The sequence below is a fragment of the Dunckerocampus dactyliophorus genome, chromosome 20 (assembly GCF_027744805.1).
Source record: "Dunckerocampus dactyliophorus isolate RoL2022-P2 chromosome 20, RoL_Ddac_1.1, whole genome shotgun sequence".
Lineage (NCBI taxonomy): Eukaryota > Metazoa > Chordata > Actinopteri > Syngnathiformes > Syngnathidae > Dunckerocampus > Dunckerocampus dactyliophorus.
This window is the reverse complement of record NC_072838.1, coordinates 15,471,983-15,492,272: the sequence shown is the minus strand read 5'-3', so window position 1 is coordinate 15,492,272 and position 20,290 is coordinate 15,471,983. Positions and strand designations below refer to the sequence as shown.

Genomic DNA, 20,290 nt, shown 5'->3' with positions numbered 1-20,290 from the left:
TGCCTTTGACAGATGAGCATATGTTTCTCTTGCTGGCCGGGAATCAGCGACTCCGACCACTTCTGCCTGATGCTTGCCTCTTTAAGCACACCCCAACAAGCATTTCCTGGGAGCCGTTGCTCGACGTGTAACACAGTGAACAGAGCGATGCAGAGCCGGGGTGCTTTTCATACAGTACAAGGAAGTGCAGGTTTCATCGACGTCAATGGAACTCGGTGTTAAAAAAAGACTGTACAACACAGCGTGCAGAGCTGCCCAAAACGGCTTTCAGGGCTCACTTCCAAATGTGCAAACTTCATCATCTGACGCGTTGGCATCATTTAACGCGAGAATACAATATTTAAAAGGTCAGAAAAGAGGAAGTGCATAATAGGTCCCCTTTAAGGGTTAAAATTGGCCTTTAGTGTACAGAATATTGGAGAAAAATGCACCCAAAAAAATAAAGAGGGTATGTCCATCTGTCAAATGCCTCACCTCAGAGCTGACCATCAACTCGGGCACACTGTGCACCATGGAGACTGTTGCCGTGGAGATGGGAGTTTGCTGGTTTCCATTTGTGCTCTGCAGTCTGAGAGACAGAGAGAGACAGAGAGAGAAAGAGAGAGAGAGAGAGAGAGAGTGAGTGAGTGGGTGTTATGCTTTTTGCTGGTTTCTATTACATCCTTGAAGACACCGTGACTCAAAAGAGAAGAACCCTTTGAATTGGAAGTGTTTTCAGTTTGATGTGACGCAATTCAAACGGAATGATTTATCGCCACAATATTATCTCTGGCGCCACCTGAGGGTCTGGTCTCAAAATGAAGACACCACTGATACTCTAGCAACAGCAACAACGAAAATGTGTCAGGTACAGACAGTACATGCTTAGCAATTAGCTTGTTGCATCACCTCAAACAAACTAATTAATATGATTAAGTTTTCAAATTACATTAAAATTTGTAGAAGATGATCAAAGGTGCGATAAAAGCAAATACACATGACGTCAGTAAGTCCCTGGAACTTTCACAGCGTCCAATCAAACTGCTCATGTCATCTCCTGTACCAGGGTTGCCCAAAGTGCGATCCAGGGGCGCACACTCATTTTGTATTGCCCCTTGGCATATTGTAAGGTTAGAATATAAGAGGTACTATTAGATACTACTCTATTTGATCTGTCAGCTCCAACAAAAATCTCAGATGTCAAGCACATTTAATGTACAAAATGTACAAAAGCGGTCCACTGCCTTCTTACATTTTTCTGTACGAGGCCACATACGTGCAATTCACATCTGTGTTAAAAACCTTTACTGTATTTAGAAATGTAAAGTCACCATTGAATCAATGATCTCAAAATGAAGGCACCACAAATACTCCTAATAATGTGTCAGGTACATACAGTACAGTACATGCTGTTAGCGCCATCACAAAATGTCACAGTTGACAAATATGTATGCAGAAATAGTGTTTTCATTTGTATTTCCTTACTGAGTCAGGTCCAGGCCACATTCAGCACATAAGCCTTTCATCACTATGGGGTGGCTGCATCCTGCTATTCTGACGATGACACCCCTAGTAAAGAACACAAAAGACAGTACAGTGTTAGTCATTTATAATAATAATAAAAATAATAATAATAATAACAACAATAATAATAAGTCACTTTACAGAAACAGAAAAAACAAACTGCACGATAAGTTAAACTGTATGTGATGACAATTATTAATAGTTGCAGTGTTGGGAAAAGCAGAGAGTAAATACGGCAATATGTTATCCTTTTAGCCGAATATTTCCTTAATACTGTAACTATGAAATAATGTCATCAAGAAGGTATGATCGCATCTTTCTCAAAAATACAATGTCCCACTTCCTATTTCAAAATAAGAGCCTACAGATGTACCAAGTTAAAACCCAAGCGTGGGTACCCCAGTTATTAAAGTATAGTGTTCAAAGATTTAATGCATTCCTAGTTTTTGTCACCACCACCAACAACGACAACCATAAAGCTATAAATAATCTTTACTAACACAAAGCTAATTTATTTTGAAAGCCAAGCCAAACAAAACATTGTAGTCTCTAGCTTGATAGCAGTGTACCAAACAAGCTAGCACCCATGCTTAGCAGATTGTTATCCAGCTAGCATAACACAGCTGCAATGTCCTCCCTCAGGGTACAGCTGAACCGGTTAAAATGTTGAAAAGGGGTTTAAATGTTACAACAACTCACCCAGGCTGTATGACCTGTCCGGGGTGACAGCACAGCTCCTTCACGACTCCCGCGCGGTCCGACTTCACCTTCTTCTCCGGTAGCCTGGTCGTCGCTGCCCTGATGGGGACACAGAGCGCCAACACGGAGTCCACATTGACGTGAGAGCCAGGTTTGACTTTCCACTCCAGAAGCCGACAGGGGAGCGTCCCAAACGTGTAGCAGACATCCGTCACCTGCACCGCGGGGCCCAGCGTTGATACATCGCCGCCACCGCCGCCAGAATCTGCGAGAGGATCCTCCATCTGCTCCGTACAAAAAATAATTAATGTTCCGTTTAAAGCGTATCCACTACAAGTTGCAACTCTAGAAACATTTAAAAACGAATAAATGGCAGGCTTGCACGGAGAATTAAAAGAAAAGTGCTGGATTTAAAGCTACTAGCTTCGACAGGCAGCCTCGTTCACTCTTCCCGCCCGTAAACAGGAAGTGGCAACACTGCAGACGCGCAGGTCACGATGACAACTTCCGGTAGTTAAAAACAGACTAAATGTATAATGCTACAGCATTAGAAAAACAAACCAACTAATATTAAGTAGTGTAATCAAAGGTTAGTTCTGTCTGTCCAACCACTTACTAGATATTGTAGATTTTCTAGAAGATCCGCTGTGAGATAAAAGCAAATTGAATATAGTCGCACTTTCACAACGTCCAATGAGATTGCTTATTGCTCAAACGTCATCTGCTATACCATGGGTGTTCAAAGTGCGGCCCAGGGTTCAATTTTAGCTCAGCGCGTTATGTATTGCACCTCAGCATATTGTAAAAGAAAATATAAGTTTAATGATAAGATATTACACAAATTTGCTTTGTCATCTGTAACACAAACCTCAGATGTTGATGTTTTATTCAGATAGCTTAGCGTACATTGACCTACACTGGACTCGTTTTAGCATCTTTATGTACAAAGTGTATCAAAGTGACCCCCACATTTAATTTTTCTGAATGTGGCCACACACACACACACACACACACAATATACACATATACATATACAAATATATACACACAGACATTTTGGATTTTCTATTCTCCTCTAATACTCCTACTCTATCCTCCTCTAATCTAGTATAATTTCATTCTTGTAAATGTCCAGTTTTTCTTAGTACCACGAGATGGAGCCCCATGTTCCACAGTTTGACAATAAAAGGTCTTATACCGATGACAATCCACAGCGGTCACTACTGCATATTATCTGGGATTTCTATTATATGTTGTGAGGTATTGTCACCAAAAGTTCCCTTTATTTGCCACTTCAGCAACTTTTTCATTACATTTTCAGTATTCCATGTTTAATATTTTGGCGTATATAGAAGGGAAACGAGATAAAACTACAGCTCAAAATAACACACTGGTTATTAACCAATGATGGGCGTGACAGCGAAACCGGAAGTAAGTCTTTACGTCTCCGCCCTCTGCCGGTTGAACCAATAGCTTACTAGCAATGTAGCAAAGTACTAGAAATGTAGTTAAAGGCTGGCCAGGCGGACGTCACCTTGGACATAAAATTCATCCGACGAAGAGGTGTATTACTCAGGAAATATGACGAGGAAGATCCAGGGAGCTGTACGTTGTGTATATTTATTTTTTTTTAGAACCCATGTGTTCAAAGTAGCCTTGTTTGCTATAGTTAGCTAGTTTCCAAGAAGCTAACAGTAGTATGCTGGCTTGACCAACTAAATAATATGCTAACATGCTAACTAGCAGGCGTAAAATGTTTTTTTATTGCATGCTGCAATATATTTCCATCAATCTGATTATGGTTGTTATCAACTACCTGATAAAAAAAAATGTTAAGGAAATGTCTAACTAGTCACACTCTTTGTTTAGAAGAGCAGTTATTTCGTTTCCCTGACATGACTTGACCATCTCTAGCACCTATTTGGGACATTGTGTCCCTCCGTTGTAGACATGCAAAACAAAAACAACACTCAACACGTCCTGGGCTGGCCACATCGGCCTTGGCTTACACCCCCACCCCTTGCCTTTTTTCCCTCTCACAACACACACATAGCAAACACACACCATTGACACTTGTACGCTTTACACATTAATATTATAGTCTGCTTGTGTCATGACATCTTTGCTGTATAAACACATGCCTGTTTAAAAATCAGCCAACACTGTAGCCCGCGTCTACTCAGTTTAAAGTCCACTGTTGCAAACCATCGTTTTGGCCCAATCGGTTCAAAAATACACTTTTTATTTTTGTGCTTTCTTTCCCTTTAGTGTAGGTTATGTCTGCAGAATCTCCTCCAAAGACATCCTGGCTCATCGCTGCAGAGCTCCAGATCCTTTACTACACTCAGGTACCAATTGTTGGCCCATACTGTTACCATGCAATGTTCATGCATCTCTTCTTATTACTAATATAATAGGGAAGGCAGACGCAGGGGACTGCTATGGAAGACGCTTGCTGCCGTTACAGTTAGTGTGCCAGCAGCAGCAGGTGTGAAGTACGCCGTGTCAGATCCGAGAGAGCGGAGGAAGATGAGAATAGTGATTGAAGGATTTGGTCGTTTTTGCAGGTTTGGGAGTATCTATTTGTACTTAATGTGTAAAACTGCACTGCAGTTTGTCCCCTGAAAGTCACATTTTGGACTGTTTGCATGTTTTAGGTCTCTCTCTGTGGGACTGTTCATATCTGTGGATTACTGGTGGACCGCCAATGTGACTTTGCGAGGCCTGGATGAGGTAAGCTTCATGCAAATACCCTAAATCGAAACTATAAGCACGCAACACCATTTGGTTAATGTTCAAAGTACTCTACTTTGATGTCCTACCTGCCAGAGCAGCCCATCCTACTTGGCCGGGATGTCGGCGTGCCACCAGAGGGCAGCGGAGGGCATGGTGGAGGGTGCGGTAAAGAACGGCGGCATATACATCAAACTAGGCCAAGGTCTGTGTTCCTTTAACCACCTCCTGCCACCCGAGTACATCCGCACACTGCAGATCCTGGAAGACAAAGCCTTGAACAGGAGGTACAAAGAGGTGAGGACTGCAAGGAAAAAGAAGCCTAAAGAGGACATGGTGAGATTTCTTAGGCTTGTTTTTTCCCCCCCTACACAACAGGTGGATGCTCTTTTCCAAGAAGACTTCAAAAAAAGTCCACAGCAGATTTTTAAAACTTTTGATTACGAGCCCATAGCTGCGGCTAGCTTGGCGCAGGTTCACAAGGCAGAACTGTTTGATGGAACCTCAGTCGCTGTGAAGGTGCAGTACATTGACCTCAGGGACCGCTTTGATGGCGACATCAGAACCTTGGAGATCCTGCTGGATATCATCAAGTTCATGCACCCCAGCTTTGGGTTCCGATGGGTCCTCAAGGTCAGGAAGCGTGCATTACAAGTTCCACTTATTGATGGATAGTTTTCAGAGCTACAGGCTTTAAGATGTGTAGCGAAGCCTGAAGTGTTGTGCGTATACACTGGGCGAGCTGATCAAGTTAGGAGGCGGGAAACAGTTGGTGTCATGTCATGAGCAAGGTGGTTTTTCCTTCTGTTTAAGATGATTTTTTTCATGTTTGGTGCTCATAACCACAGGGAACTTTTAAGATGCTGATTTGTGACTTTGATTGCCATTTAGGACCTGAAGGGAACGCTGGCTCAAGAGCTGGACTTTGAGAACGAGGCCAGGAACTCTGAGAGGTGCGCCAACGAGCTGAAACACTTCAAGTTCCTCGTGGTGCCCAAAGTCTTCTGGGAGCAAACGAGTAAAGTGAGGTTTCGACCGCGCTAAAGATGACTTTCGTGTTCTTCTCGATTAAAAGCCCCTTTTCACTTAAAGCGGGTGCTGACTGCAGAGTTTTGCAAAGGCTGCAAGATCAACAATGTGGACGAAATTAAAAGACAAGGATTGAGCCTGAAAGACGTACGTTGACGCACTGGAGTTTGTCCAAATGTACTGTCATACATCAAGTAGAAACCCTGATTAAAATACTTGGGCTAATATTTTCTCCAGACTGCAGACAAACTGATCCGAGCGTTCGCTGAGCAAATCTTCTACACGGGTTTCATCCATGCTGATCCCCATCCTGGAAATGGTAAGTAAATATGTTTAAGTTTCAAGATTCAAGAGTTTTATTGTCATGAATCTAGTTTGAACTTCAAACAACTTAAACCACTGTTATTTCTATTAATATTTATTTCATGATATTTGGAAATAAATTATCAATGTTCCTGGATTAACACAATATTCAATACATTTACAGCATAGTCAAGAATATATTATACATACATATTTATAATCTATTTAAAAATTTTAATTACCATAATTTTGGGGTAAAAGAAAAAAATAGTGGCTCACTAAAATAAGGATGCAGGTTTATTGTACAATATATATTTTCAAATTAATATAAATTACCAGTATTTTTTTGATGGAAATGATTATTAAAAACATGATTCATATAAAATGCATTTGTATGAATGTCTCCTTTCCAATGAACGGCATACTTCTAATAAATACAGGGCCCTCTGCAGTTGAGTCAAGGGCCACTATTGTAGGAAATACGGTAATGTTTTATCTGTAATTAATTGGAGCAAAAGCTTGCAATTTGTGGAGAGTAAACAAGCGAACAAACAAAAAAAAAGCACAGTAGCTAGATGTGTGCTTGTTGTGTGTCTGCAGTCCTTGTAAGGCGAGGCCCCGACAACAAGGCAGAGTTGGTGCTGTTGGACCACGGCTTGTATGAATACCTCAGCCAACAGTAAGTTGTGCTGTTTAAAAAAAAAAAAAAGTAATTCCTTCCATTGATACCAACATGATATTTCTACTCACCTTTAGCGACAGGGCGGCGTTGTGTAAACTGTGGAGGTCCATCGTTCTGCGAGATGAGGCTGCAATGGAGAAGTACTCCAATGCCTTAGGGGTCAAAGGTAAGGACCACTTCAGTCATCACTGAGTGCCAGTATCAAAGTGATACACCCATTTTGGTAGAGTACTTCCTCTTCTGCGAGATGCTGCTGCAGCGGCCCATCAACATGCGGGAGCTGCGCCTGTCGAACATCCTTAGTCGGGAGGAGACGGCCTACATGCGCCAGATGGCCATCAACCGCTTCAACAGCATCATGCAGGTGCTCAAGTCCATGCCTCGCCCCATGCTGCTGGTCTTTCGCAACATCAACACCGTCCGAAGCATCAACATCACCCTGGGGGCGCCTGTTGACCGCTACTTCATCATGGCCAAGAGGTCAGTTCCACGGCGGGCAGCCGAGTCCTACAAATCACTTTACTCCAATGAGAACTGATTAGATGTGATTGGATCTTAGCGCGGTGCGATGCTGGGGGAAGATCCAGGCAGAGAGGACCGGCATGCTGCAGAGATTCTGGGTCGTACGCTGGTTGTGGACCAGATGGGAGGGCCTCAAGTTTGAGCTGGCATTAAGGTTAGAATAATCACAATTTATACGTTTTGTGTGTTTGTTACGCTTAAAATGTATTATCTTGCAGGACGGAGATGGCAGCGATGAGTGTGACCCGGTCACTCGTAAACCTGCTGAACTACTTTGGTCTCATCTCTCTGAACTCGGACCTGTACGAGTACTTGAGATAGTTCTCCTACCTCACAATGTGGATATTTTCTTTCAGGCTTCGCAGTCGGACCGCCTGGCAAACAGTATCTACTCACGCCATGTGTTTTAAAAGCCTAGTGTATGCTTTTAATGAAGGAAACACTTTTAAAGCTAACTAAGTCATTTTAAGCTGCTGAAATTGGTTTTGCAGCAGCGTATTTAGCCAATATTTTAAATTCAAGAATGTTTAGAAGAATATCTGCTTGATTATTAGTCAATGATAATGAGGTGTGTCCTGGATTATGTCAGTGTGCAATGATGTTTGCATTGGGGTCCATTTCTCTATTGAGTAAATTCTCACTTTCAATGCTTTAAAAACAACCAAATGTTCTTAAGTTATTTTAACAATATTAATAAATTATTCTACCTCTTTTTTCCTAGGTACTGGTGCCAATTATTACTGCCAATGAACAAACAAAAATATTGTAAACACATTTTTGTATTTCATTTACTGACCTTTTTTCAACAAAAAATCTCGAGGTTTTCCATAAAGATGGGCATAGCAAATTGGATATAAAACAGACAATAATCACATAAAATATGGGAATGTGGCTCTTAGAAATGAGCTGTTACTCTGTCCATTTCCAGAAGGTCATCCAAGATCTGTGAAGAATCAAAAGGAAAACAATTAGAAATAAGAGGACATATCCAATCCACTTTCTGTAGCGCCTGTCCTCATTGGCATCACGGGTGAGCTGGAGCCCATCCCAGCTGACATTGTGCAAGAGGCACGGTACATATAGGGCTGCTCGCCAGCCAGTTGCAGGGCACGTCTAGACCAAACAACCATTCACATTCACAGCTATTACTAAACATGTAAAACACTGGCATGCTGGTTCCTTACAATATCTTGAGTGGTACCGATCTTCTTGGCCAGCTCACTGCGCTCCATCGTGCTGAGATACAAGTACTTGTTGAGGAGTTCTCCATCCAGGATGTTTCTCACAGCATTCTGCAGGCCTCGTCGGTCACAGTGCAGCATCCTGGAGTACGGACATGAATTTGTAAGAAATGACCTTCCAGTCTTGTGGTAAATACCGCATTGTGAGATGATGGGAACCTGAAGGCTTTGGGGTTTAGCCCGGCGTGATGAGGCAACATGGTGTTAAGAGCATTCTGCAACATGAGAAGTCGGCGATACGTCTTCTCCTGCATTGGGAGGAGAAGCCCTATTCCTCCATCCAGTGTTGCTGTGGAAACAGACAAGCATTAGCGGAAAATCTTTTGACTTGGGTTGTTTTTTTGGGGGGGAGGAGGGAAACTTACCAAACCACGTGATGTGCTTGTTGTCCCAAGTGAGAGACTTCTTGCTGCTGGTGTCCATAGCTCCTCTGCAGGGCATGCGCCAGAATGTGTTGACGTGCGAGCCAACATTGAAGTCTGCGCGCCTCAGCAGGCGCATACCTCCGAGACTCTCCTTAGCTACAAGCACAAACAACATCAGACCTGTGTAATCGGGTGCTGACCTTTACAGGCAACAACATGACCCACCTTCAGGTAAATACATGTAGACGTATAGGTTCCTGTCTCGATCAGACACTGGAAGGAGATAATTGGTAAGAATGTAAAAGGTGGATGTTTTTTCTCTCCCTTTCCAGGATGGCATTCTTATATTTACCCAAGAATCCAAGCTGGTTGTTATCCACCATGAACTCAATGCTGTACACTTCCAAGGGCTTGGCATCCTGTTCCCAAAACAAAAAGAAAACAGCTCAATGCCACCAAAGATGACTCAGAATGATCTTCTACAGCCAGTGTTGCTGCCTTCAAGACTCCCATCAACTAGGGACTTCTGATTGGACAGTGGGAAATCTGCTGTTTTGAAAAGGCAAAAAAACGTAGTCGAAGGTCTTCTATATGAAAGGAGTGCTCTGCTGTGCTCTGCTGCTGTGGCTCACCCTACTGACGAGTGACAGTGTCTTGCTCGATTCCTGGTAGCGCAGCAGTGAGATACTCTTCATCAGGTCAGCGGCCAGGATGAAATTCTTGATACTAAACATCTGGTGGATGTGGAGCTGCGTGTCGATGAAGGCCATGCCGGTCAGATCGTTGTCCTTCAGGACCCACAGGAAGATCTACAAGAATGTGACACCATGCGTAAGTGTAGGGGAAAGGCACAACTTTCCCACATGTGGTTCTGTCGAGGAGATACCTTCTGCCCGATGGCCGACACCAAGTATCCGCTGCAGTGACACAGTGCCGTTACAGGTCCTTTCTGCTCCTTCTCATAAAGCACTTTGAACTTGTTCTTAGTGAGAGGCTGACCCGGCTCAGGCACAACTTCAATCACATCCAGGATCAATATCTTAAAAAAAGAAACACAGGAAATTGATCACTCTCAGTGATGCACTGCTCCTTTGAAAGAGGTTGCATCATCGTGTACTGCTCACTCTCCCCCTGCAGGTGACCTCCTCCCCCTGCATGACGCAGGTGCCGGCAGCGATGTAGCCCTTTAGGCCTGACACCGTCTCCTGACTCCTCAGGGCCACCGTCTTCATGCAGGTCACATGCTCCCACTCCTCCAAGTCGATCCTGGTTCAGACACAAAAAGGTCGACAACTGAGCTGAAGCATGTACGTATATGACATATTGTGATCTTAAAGTTCCCCAATGATGCAAAATGGAATTTGTAGCAATGTGTGCCGAGAGCCAAACCTGCCAAATGTCTATCATCGGCCCTCATTTATTTGCTCCACTTTTGACAGGACACTCCAATGGTCACTTTAAAAGGGAAAACCAACTTCCTCATACCCCGCTATACCTCTTAAAATGCTGGAGCTCTGCCAACAACCCATTAATCAGCTCACAGCTATGATAGTGTTGTTAGCGTATGTGTCCTCCTGTCCCACTCCTTAATGTTATGTTGACATTGGACAAATGCAGAGTCACAGTGCACAAATAAAAGGAGATAAATTACACGCTAGCGCTTCATGGAGACAAACACACTGAGACAGGCATGGATAAACAACTCATTAGCGTTAAAAGCTACAGACACACAAAATGTGTGTTCCCCCTTTTAAATGTTTTACTTTCCAGCATCATGGCCAGCATTTTGGCCAAGACACTTCCACTCGTTGAAAAATGCTACACTTCTATGGATTTTACCGTGTGTTGGGAATGGTCTCCCAGCTGACTGGAGAGATGAGCTGAATGGAAAACCTCTCCTGCTGAGGATTAATGTAGCGTTCATCTGCACGGTGACAAAATCACTTCTTGTTAAACAGCCAAAAGGAAAGACAGCATGGGGTCCGTGTAGTAATTTGGAAATTAGCTGACATTCACTGGCCACTTCATTAAGTACACCTACGAACATTTGGTGCGCCTAATGTTGTGGCTAGTACATACAATGGGTTGGGGCATACGTCAGTTCATTTGTCACCTCGTTCGATCATTTCAAACTCCTTCTCTTCTCCTGTCATCCTGGGGATGCGCGTGCACAGCTCTTTCACACTGGTGCACACAGCATACACCTATAGTGGAAGACGCAAGAATACTTTTAATGTCATGTCAGAGACAATTGCTGACATCTCCTGAGTGGGGGGGTGGTGCCCTGCCTTGGATTCCACATGGTATGAGACATAGTGGACGGTGCACCTCAGTGGGATCTTTCTTACTGGCCATGGGGCGTCATAAGACAAGTACGTGGGGAGGACGCTAATCCTCAACTCCCCCTGTAGGCACATTTAAACACACGCAGTGAAGCATGGTTTAAGTGATTTAGAAGCACGTACGCGTCTCATGTCTCATGCTTACCTGTTTGTTGAAGTAGAGGAAGCCTTTCGGGCAGTTGATGTTATGGAAAGGGGAGAAGGACTCAATGGTGCCATCGATGGTCATGGGATGAAGTCTCAAGGCACCGCGAGAGGTAACCAGCATCCAATGAGGGGAGGGTCCACAGATGAACACCTGAGAAGTATATGGAAAATTAAGAGTGCAGTAATTACAGAGGAAATATTGTTGCATTATCTTTTTACCCCTGAGTATCCAGAGATGTCCTCAAAGTATCTGAACCTTGCACTACGACTTTTGGCCGGCGCATCGTCAATGAGGCCTCCTTCGGCCTTCCTGTCTTTCTTCAGCTTTGACCTCTTCTCTCGGAAGTTAATGTTGTGGGGCACCTATGAAGGGCAGAACTTAAGGTGAGCATCATCTAAAAGTCATCCCTGGTCTGATTGCAACCATACCTTTTTGAAGCGCACTTTGAGGTTATTTTGAGGTTGCTGCTGATCATATGGGAACGCTTCATAGATGAGAAGCTCTTGTTCCACGTGGACCTGAGAAATGAGAGCATGTTGGAATTAAGAAGTGGTGTGAAGGGGAGGGGCAGCTATGGGGGAAGGAGTGACTCACCAGTAAATATGGTCGACTGCGATTGTTGCCCAGCGAAACCAAAGTCACCTCCTTGACCACTGGGATGTCTCCTTGACGAGTCACTTCCTCTTTCTTCCCTTCACCCTGCGTTGCTGACTGGCCGGAGGAGCTGTCCACTAGCACCCTCTGACCAACGGGAAAGTTCTTCACTAGGAAGACCAACCTCCAGTCTGGCAGCTGGTATATCTGGTTAAAAAAGCAGAGTTGATAAATATGTATAATAAATATGCGATTGTGATGAGGTCACGTGTGCTCATTTACCTCCATGACGCCATTTTCTCGCACAATCATACACCAGTGTGTGGGCTCGGCTGTGATGGAGACTCCCTCACTTCCAGAGGACGCTGCTTGTCCAGAAGTGCGAGTCACTTCCTCCTTAGGGGGCGCTGTGCTCGCACTTGAGTCTCCGTATAACATTTCCTCCTCGTCATCTACTGCATTACTGTGCAAGCATTTGCCATCATTTATATTAAAGCATAACAATAACAATAATGTGGCTCTTACCTGAGGTCGTGAATGACTGTTTCCACTTCAGATAGACTCTTCATGTTTGTGTCCTCCAAGACAGGACAGCTCACTCTGTTCTCCGTTGTGAACATTCCGCTCACGTCTCGGTACGCACACAGCGCTATCACCCGGGGTTGCTTGATGGGAGACAATGGAAAACTTTCCATGAAAGTGAGTGACGTGTGGACATTCGCTATACGCTTCATTAGGTGTAATGAGATCCAATTACGCCAAGAGCTGAGTGGTATTAGTTTAATGTTATGGTGGTTGTAATTTGCAGTGGTGCAGAAGTGCATCATACTGAGAGCTGTTCCTAATATTTTGATGATTTAGCTGCACAAGAAGTGTTCTGCAAACAACAATCACAATAATAAACATTTTGTTAAATTACTATTCAGAATTCAGATACTTCAGAGCTCTGCATCGTGAAGACTTTTGGCTTAGCCAGCAGGGGGTGTGCTTTAACAATTCCATTGGTAATAACTTAAGTTCCTCACCATGACAATCTGTGGTTTCTGCAGAGACAGCCGCTGCGTTTTCCCCATGTAAGAGTCCGTCTTCAGCACAAACATGGTGACACCTCCCTCGGCGGTCATGATAACCACAAACGGGTCCGCCACGGAGCAGTGCACTATGGGAGAACCCAGGTCCACTGGGATGAAGTGGAGCTGCGTCACTGGAGAAAGAAGCTGGTCAGATGCAAATCCTTATTTAAAATGCATCATTTTTGTTTACCTCCTTCTAGCAGCCGAATTCCCATAGGCGAGACTTGGATGATGTATTTGTTGTCACCAATGTTGCCAGCAAACACAGTAGGGCCCTGAGTGGCAAACCCACTGGTGTCCAGCTCCATGATCTCCTGACCTGTCTGCAGGATCTACAGTGCAACATGGGTGGCTATGTTTGATATGAAATAGCACAAGATGCCAATAAAGTGGAAAAAATGGCCTCCCACCATTGTTGAATCCTCTCGGCTCAAAATGAGAAAACCGTGCTTCTTGGCGTCATCCTCCAGTGGCGCCTCTTTTTGCTCCTCCTCCTCCTTCTTCCCTTCCTCCTTAACCTTTTCTCCCTCTTCCTTGTCCTCACCCATCTCCTTCTCACCCCCGTCATCTGATTCCTCACTTTTCCCTGCCTGGAATGAGAACAAACTTGTAAACAAAGCAGGACACACTGATTTGAACCTTTAGGCTGTGAGGTTATAAGAAAACAGTACTTTTTCTTTGGCTTCACACGAGATGACTGTCCACATGTCGTGGCACCCCGGCAACTCAAACGTGGTGACTACTTGGGGTCTGATGCTCCTCTGACAACATAAAGGATACATGTGTCAACGTGAAATTGTTGAAAGGTTGTACTCACTGATACTGATACAAGTACTGCGGACAATAACATGGAAGAAGTGTATCTGAGTTGTTTACAGGCTACTCCGTCCATCTCTGAGACAGCCCTGGTAGACCCAGAATTCACTGTAGCACCAACACTGATCCTGTGATAGACGGGCCTCGCGACCACAGGTTTTTAGGATGGTGCGGACTGTCAGAATCATGCAAACACGTGTACCTGCAGTACCGACAGCGCCCCGTTCTTGCCGAAGCCGGAGCACACCACCACTTCCAGGTCAGGCTCTGGGTTGCCCTGGAACTGTGGGTGGGAGCGGAGTTTAGCTTTAAGCCTGAAGTGGTGACACATTTAAGTATGATTTTGATCAGGATGCGGAATATATCTACCTCTTCTGAGAGGAAGGCAGGTTCACCCATGGAGGCATTGGCACACGGTCCAATATTCAGTATGCTGTCACACACCTGTAGAAACAATTCATGACCTTTCATAAAAGCTGTGAATTACAAATCATCCACAATCCTTGAGACACTAACACACGTCTTTCTCTTTACTGTGCGTTCTAAAGATCTAAAAACAGCTTAAAAAAAAAAAAAAAAAAGAAGAGGCAGGTAATTAACGCACATAATGGGACACACCTATCCCGCTATTAAAACACCTCCAGGTTTTATGGTTTTATATACATGCGGTGGCCATGTAGCAACAGGCACATTCATGATAACATGTAATACTTACAGTATTTTGGTCATTTTTAAGCATTACCGAAACTTCCTTCCTTGGCGCAATGATTTCAAATAGCAACATAGAAAAAAAACACAACACCTCACGTTAACTTTTCCAAACTCAAAAACAAAACCGTAGTAGCAGCAGCTTCAATGTGTAGCGTTACCTTGTGGTAGCCTGAGGCATTGTGAGTGCGGCGCTGCGGGCGAGTGTGAGGTGAAGCTAGTCACTAGCCGATAGTAGCTAGCCTGTGTGGTGTGGCGAAGTGCACTATGCCAATAATGTAGTTCTTCGGCGTAACAATGTTAATAACAATAATAATAGTTGCTGTAGCTTGGTTAATATGCAGGTCACATTATGCAAATGGAGGGTTGTTAGGAGTTTTGGGAGATTTTTTCGGAAGGCTTAATAGGCGGAATAGGCGCAAAACCAATTTTGTGCATTCTTACCTGCCTCTTTTTATAGCTTTAGAACCCACAGAAAAGAGAAAGACGTGTGTACATGTATCATAACGATTGCGGATGATGGGCAAAATTCCAAAAAAAAGTGCAGTTTCCCTTTAAGACAACAGTTTGACTCTGGAACAGATTATTCAAATGACCACTGCTTTCAGAAGAAACTGTTTGGAGGTCAACAACCCTCACGGAAGGGACTTTGTTCAACCTTAAGAACTTCATTTTCTTTAGTTTTTTTTACCTCAAATGAGTATGTGGCCAGCTGGGTGCCTGACTGGGCCTCGCTTCCATACACCTCGATCTCATCCACCTCATCTGTTAAAGGGGGCAAGAAGCACAGCAATGTAACAACCATGACGGTGAGGAAGCACAGAGCACATTTCTAAAACGGACCGGTCCAGTTGGTGGAGGATTCTACTCTCTTCTTTTTGCTTGGCGGCTCCTCCTGGAATTTATAAGCTATTGTTCAGTAAAAAGACAACCAGATGCAAGTGATCATCACACATGTTCACCTGTTTGTCTTTGTCTTTCTCTTTGTCTTGCTTTTCTTTCACCTCATCCGGCGGCGTCTCCTGCAGCTTCTCTGTGTACTTCAGCAGCAGGGAGTTGCCGAGGCGGGACCCAAGGAAAAGATAGCCGGGCTCCATGGTGACCATCTGAGGTGGGAAACACGCAAACATATGAAGCAAGGACCAGGTCAGCCAAAACAAACAAACAAAAAAAAATCGCATATTATAGAAATAAAGCCGGCTAGTGAAGCGTACACAGGTTGTGAGGACGCTGGCCGCTGCTTTGTCAAAATGGAAGTCCCGGACGCTCCTCATGCCGTCGGTGATGAGAGTCAAAACATAACTGCAGAAAATCAAGAGACAGGAAAAGACATCTATATTAGCATTGTTATACAACAGCGTCCACTTGTGCACATGTGCAAATTTAATCTCAAGTCCTGTAATTTCCAGTGCATAAGATGCACGGGTGTTTAAGTTGCACCCACCTAATTTAGGGAGAAAAACAGATTTGTACGTATATAACCTGCTCCAAGCTGCACCGGACTATAAACTGCACGTCCACTTCATAAAATGGCATATTGTGGCACGGACGAATCCGTGAGGACCAGGCAGCACTTTATTTGACAGAAGCCAATTAGGAGCTATGAGAAAACTCACAACGAGCTTGTCAACCCATCAGAAATGGCAGGAAGTAATTACTCAATATAACAGTCTGACTCACAGTGTTATCTTACAAAGAATGCGAAAATCATCACACAGCAACTTAACACTCAAAAGGAAAATGGGAAATATGCAGGACAAGTAATAATACGAGTTTAAAATGACCCCCCCCAAGCTATTTTAACTTCTTCCCATAATGCATTGTTCCCAGCAGAGCAGTTCACTGGCCAACGGCCAAAGGCTGCCATGGTTATCACCACAGGGAGCTTGTCGTGAGTTCCCTTGCAGCTAGTGATTGGCTCCTGCTTAAAAAAAAAAAAAAGAGCTACCGTTTCCTCACTGACTCGCAAGCGGCACAGTATTTAAACAATTTGTAGTAATTGTGAAGTACAAGAGATGTCAGGAGATTAGAACATATTCATAAATTAGCCGCCTCACTGCATAAGCCACAGGGTTCAAATTTTAAGAAAAAAGTAGCGGCTTATACATCGGAATGTACGGTACTTACATTTCTCCTCCTTTCAAAGAGATAACCATCTTATCATGGGCAATAAAGTCAGACTGGGAGCAGTCCAAGGTGATCTTCACTTCCTCTTGTATGCCTGAGAAACCACAAAAGCATGTTACATAGGTAAAATGTACTGGAAGAAGCATGTGTGTTCAGTTTTACGCTTACGCAGAGGGAATGCTGTGGTCCCGTTTGTTTGGGAATTAAGGGACACTCCGTATGGTGGAACACTCTGGTTCAGATACAACAAAGAGTTCACAGCAAAAACCACCACACCACCTATGAGAACAGTGGTAAATATCATTTAAAATATCTTGTAGGAAAATATACAAACTACTGTGGAGAAAAGAAAGATGCTCACCAATTGGCTTAGGAACCGCCATGACTTGCGTGCAGTCAAACGGCAGATTGCTCAGGGACCAGATGACAGGGTGGACCTTCTGCATGATGTTGAGAGAGATGGCGACAATGCTGCACGTGTCCTGACGCACGGCCACACGCCTGGAAGGGAGGAGTTAAACGGACATTGTTTAAAAACCTGCCATGAGTGTGTGTCATGGCAGTCGGTGGCGTGAGGGACGGACCCAGGCCAGGTTTGGTTGGGCTCAAACAGGATGAGCAATGTCGATTCGTAGTAGCCGTGGAGGAACTTCATGTCGATGATGTTTAGCAGCTTCTCGTCCAGCTCACGGACGTCGATGATGTAGCTCGGCAGGAAGCTGGATTTGGGTCTGCAGGAAAGTTCACACAACGGATTTACGCCATCTCCGAAAATGCAAACACACCTCACATTTGAGCAAGCATTTACTTATAGTATCAAGGGACAATACTATAAAAAATGTGGACACTTTAGAGTAGTCAGTGTACAGCTTATATAGCAGTATAGCTTTACTATCCACTGAAGGTGACTCAAGACACCCAACGCAAGTCAAATACGATGGTGGTAGCTTCATGGTCTGGCGGTTCATGACGAGGAATTCCATGATCCCCCTCTCTCTAGGGAAACTGGGCCAAAAGGCAGTTTTCCCAACATGATAAGGAGCCCGAACTAACTTCCAAGATGACAAGTGCCTTGCTGAGACAAAGATGAAGGTGATGGGGTGGCCAAGCATGTCTCCTCCAGACATGAACCCACTTGTGGAGCAACCTTAAGAGGAAGAAAGGTGAAAGACAGCAAGGTGTCTAACATCCACCAGCGGAAGAACATTCCAGTAACAGCAGCTCTGGTGAATTCCATGTCCAAAAGGATTAAGGCGGTGTTATATAACAATAGTGCTCACCATAAATATTGACTCCGAGGCCACATTTTGGACACGTTCGCTGTGAGGCATACTCACTTGTGTTGACAACAATGGCGGTGTGGATACTAAATCTACACCGTTTCTCAAGGTGTACACTGACTACTCTAAAGTATATCCAAATTTCATTTCTACAGTATTGTCCCTTTAGAAGATTTGCTGAAGTGAGGGGAGTACAGTATTATTTTTTGGGGTCACAAAGATGTTAAATATACCGGTGTGGACACTCACCCATCGCCGACCCCACCCTCCTGCTCGTCAGTTAGCGTGTCCTTCCGGAACGGCAGCACCACCAGCTTGGTGCCGTAGATGAGCATCACAGCACAGCGATTCTCCGGATCCACACGGACAATGGGAATATGTACATTCTGTACAAAACCATCCTGGTTTAAAAAAAAAAAAAACAGAGACCCATCAGCTTTTTATCACAGTGTACAAATAAATGTCAATTGTATGCAGAGTTTATACATTGTACATACTCTGAGTTCTGGCTCCTCGAAGTAGTGCAGAGACAGGGTCTTGAGGTCATGTGTCCCAGGGTCATACTCCACCACAGACAGCTAGTGGGAAAACACGGACAAATGTAAAGGGATCCAAATCATTTTGTTGATTTTGTTTGGGCTGTGCACTGCTTAGACCTTGGCATCTTTAAAACTGAGGAGAAGCGCATCCCTGCTGGCTCCTACAAGCTGCACGCTGGCCATGGACATGACGTTACCAAAGAGCGAAAAGCTGGCCACCTGCTCCAGCTTCTCCTTGCGAGCTTTGCCATCTAATTAAAAAAAAAAAAGAAGAGTGTCACCACAAATTAACTTATAGTAAGGTACGAATTTCATTTCAGTAACATCTGGACATACCTGAGGGCTTGTCGGCCTTTGATGTACTCTGAAAACACGCATGACCCATTAGATTAGTCTTCCAGTTTCTCGTTTTTTGATGAAATGACGCAGTGCAAATACCTCCACATCGTGGATAATCCTGTAGACGAACAGCTGAGACGTCCCGGCAACGACTAGATTCTTCTCTTTGCTGGAAATGAAGTTGCAGTAGACGGAGAACTCCACAGAGGTGGGCGTGTGGGCTTGCCTGTGCACAGCGTACATCTCGGCAGGCTGCCCTCAGCTTCTAAATACACACGTCTACATCATCACACCATATTCATCACTTGGCCAGTGATTGTAGAGTTCAACATAACGTTCCAAAAGGTAACCAATTACATTCAGCAGGTATTATGTAGCCTAACATTACGATATTACAAACACTAGAATTAAATGGAAGCACTGTACTGTACTATATGTGTAAATGTTAGTCAAACCTGCCTGATGCTAGCATACAGCTGATATCCATTCAAAAGTTTAAGATTTTACTGGTGTTTCGCTGTCATGTAATGACCAACTATGACTTAAAAAACATGATTCTATGTAGGAGTCGTGCTAATGTTTGTGCCTCTGCTCGCATAGTGCGACTTGTTTGAAACAAACTCAATTCAAAAGTCTGCAGTGGAAGAGAGCGGCGCAGTTAGCCGTGCATGCTAGCATAGCATGAGGCTGCGCGTACCACAGCAGACTACATTTTCATAAAAATTTTGTGAATGAAAACACATAACGTACCTCTCTTTACCACACTAGCGAAATGAAGAAGGCTTGCTGTCCCCCCTTTCATTCAGCATTTCACACAGATGAAGGTTAGGGCTAATTTAGTAGCCATTTAATTGTAATTCCGTTTTGTGTTGCTGCTGCCGCTTCGGTCTCTTCTTTGTCGTTCAACGGCGGAAGCAGACTACGTTGAGTGCACTACCGCCACCCTCCGGATGTCAATGATCGCTATGGCGTGCAGGCTATATCAATAATACAGTATATAATTTTTATATATATATATATAATGTTTTACAAATAAAAATCGATTATACTCGATTGCTAAGTTTGGTGGCTTTTAGAATTTCGAACAGATATGTTGTGACTTTATGCTCTGATGGTAGATTTTCTGCTGAATGAATCTCCCATGTCCACAATTTTCCATTCATTTTCGATGCCTCATTAGAGTTGCAGGGGTATACTGGAGCCTATCCCAGCAGACTTCGGGCGAGAGGCGGGGTACATCCTGGACT

At 44.0% G+C, this 20,290-nt stretch overlaps 3 protein-coding genes across 5 annotated transcripts in view; 1 reads left to right on the top strand and 2 right to left on the bottom strand.

Moving 5' to 3' along the window:
• ctdp1 (CTD (carboxy-terminal domain, RNA polymerase II, polypeptide A) phosphatase, subunit 1) overlaps nt 1-2,664 on the bottom strand; it is a 35,355-nt gene extending 32,691 nt beyond the window's left edge. Inside the window, exons 1-3 of the mRNA XM_054764271.1 lie at nt 2,203-2,664; nt 1,465-1,548; nt 475-568 (exon numbers count right to left, since the gene is read on the bottom strand). Coding sequence (XP_054620246.1) covers nt 475-568; nt 1,465-1,548; nt 2,203-2,486 — 462 coding nt within the window. The 5' untranslated portion in view covers nt 2,487-2,664. The remainder of the gene's footprint in view (nt 1-474; nt 569-1,464; nt 1,549-2,202) is intronic.
• A 993-nt stretch (nt 2,665-3,657) lies between these two features.
• On the top strand, nt 3,658-12,091 carry adck5 (aarF domain containing kinase 5). Of its 2 annotated transcripts, XM_054764329.1 has the most exons (15): nt 3,658-3,807; nt 4,471-4,550; nt 4,620-4,769; nt 4,860-4,935; nt 5,032-5,232; nt 5,314-5,568; nt 5,827-5,958; nt 6,028-6,111; nt 6,202-6,283; nt 6,868-6,946; nt 7,024-7,115; nt 7,177-7,429; nt 7,509-7,625; nt 7,690-9,308; nt 9,410-12,091. In XM_054764329.1, exons 1-14 carry the CDS (start codon nt 3,784-3,786, stop codon nt 7,790-7,792), a joined length of 1,728 nt encoding a protein of 575 aa, XP_054620304.1. In that variant the 5' UTR covers nt 3,658-3,783; the 3' UTR covers nt 7,793-9,308; nt 9,410-12,091. The 2 variants fall into 2 exon arrangements, with proteins under 2 accessions (XP_054620304.1, XP_054620305.1); XM_054764330.1 differs by lacking the exons at nt 3,658-3,807; nt 4,471-4,550 and having other exon boundaries at nt 4,698-4,769; nt 5,037-5,232.
• On the bottom strand, nt 6,427-19,945 carry cpsf1 (cleavage and polyadenylation specific factor 1). 2 transcript variants are annotated; one of them, XM_054764328.1, is made up of 38 exons: nt 19,794-19,945; nt 19,143-19,322; nt 19,041-19,068; nt 18,822-18,955; nt 18,663-18,743; nt 18,415-18,566; nt 17,470-17,616; nt 17,247-17,386; nt 17,054-17,164; nt 16,886-16,979; nt 15,973-16,060; nt 15,721-15,864; nt 15,602-15,653; nt 15,450-15,523; nt 14,420-14,494; nt 14,253-14,333; nt 13,906-13,995; nt 13,645-13,824; nt 13,425-13,566; nt 13,187-13,365; nt 12,687-12,826; nt 12,444-12,624; nt 12,162-12,368; nt 11,996-12,085; nt 11,786-11,929; nt 11,565-11,717; nt 11,366-11,482; nt 11,191-11,281; nt 10,917-11,001; nt 10,202-10,343; nt 9,964-10,116; nt 9,710-9,886; nt 9,430-9,496; nt 9,303-9,350; nt 9,078-9,233; nt 8,872-9,001; nt 8,656-8,794; nt 6,427-8,414 (listed from the first exon to the last, which is right to left on the bottom strand). In XM_054764328.1, the coding sequence occupies exons 2-38, from the start codon at nt 19,284-19,286 to the stop codon at nt 8,367-8,369; spliced, it is 4,404 nt and encodes a 1,467-aa protein (XP_054620303.1). In that variant the 5' UTR covers nt 19,287-19,322; nt 19,794-19,945; the 3' UTR covers nt 6,427-8,366. The 2 variants fall into 2 exon arrangements, with proteins under 2 accessions (XP_054620303.1, XP_054620302.1); XM_054764327.1 differs by having other exon boundaries at nt 6,428-8,414; nt 19,143-19,308.
• Between the last annotated feature and the right edge of the window lie 345 nt (nt 19,946-20,290).

What these genes read in the sequence shown, in the direction of transcription:
- cpsf1 (XM_054764328.1), bottom strand. Translation starts at nt 19,286, where the DNA reads ATGTACGCTGTGCACAGGCAAGCCCACACGCCCACCTCTGTGGAGTTC. An exon ending in GTTTGAAATGATCGAACGAG is followed by an intron (nt 11,002 to 11,190) that starts GTGACAAATGAA and finishes GTCACCGTGCAG; the next exon opens with ATGAACGCTACATTAATCCT. An exon ending in AGGTCACCTGCAGGGGGAGA is followed by an intron (nt 10,117 to 10,201) that starts GTGAGCAGTACA and finishes TCTTTTTTTAAG; the next exon opens with ATATTGATCCTGGATGTGAT.
- adck5 (XM_054764329.1), top strand. Translation starts at nt 3,784, where the DNA reads ATGACGAGGAAGATCCAGGGAGCT. An exon ending in GGTTCCGATGGGTCCTCAAG is followed by an intron (nt 5,569 to 5,826) that starts GTCAGGAAGCGT and finishes ATTGCCATTTAG; the next exon opens with GACCTGAAGGGAACGCTGGC. An exon ending in AAGGATTGAGCCTGAAAGAC is followed by an intron (nt 6,112 to 6,201) that starts GTACGTTGACGC and finishes TATTTTCTCCAG; the next exon opens with ACTGCAGACAAACTGATCCG.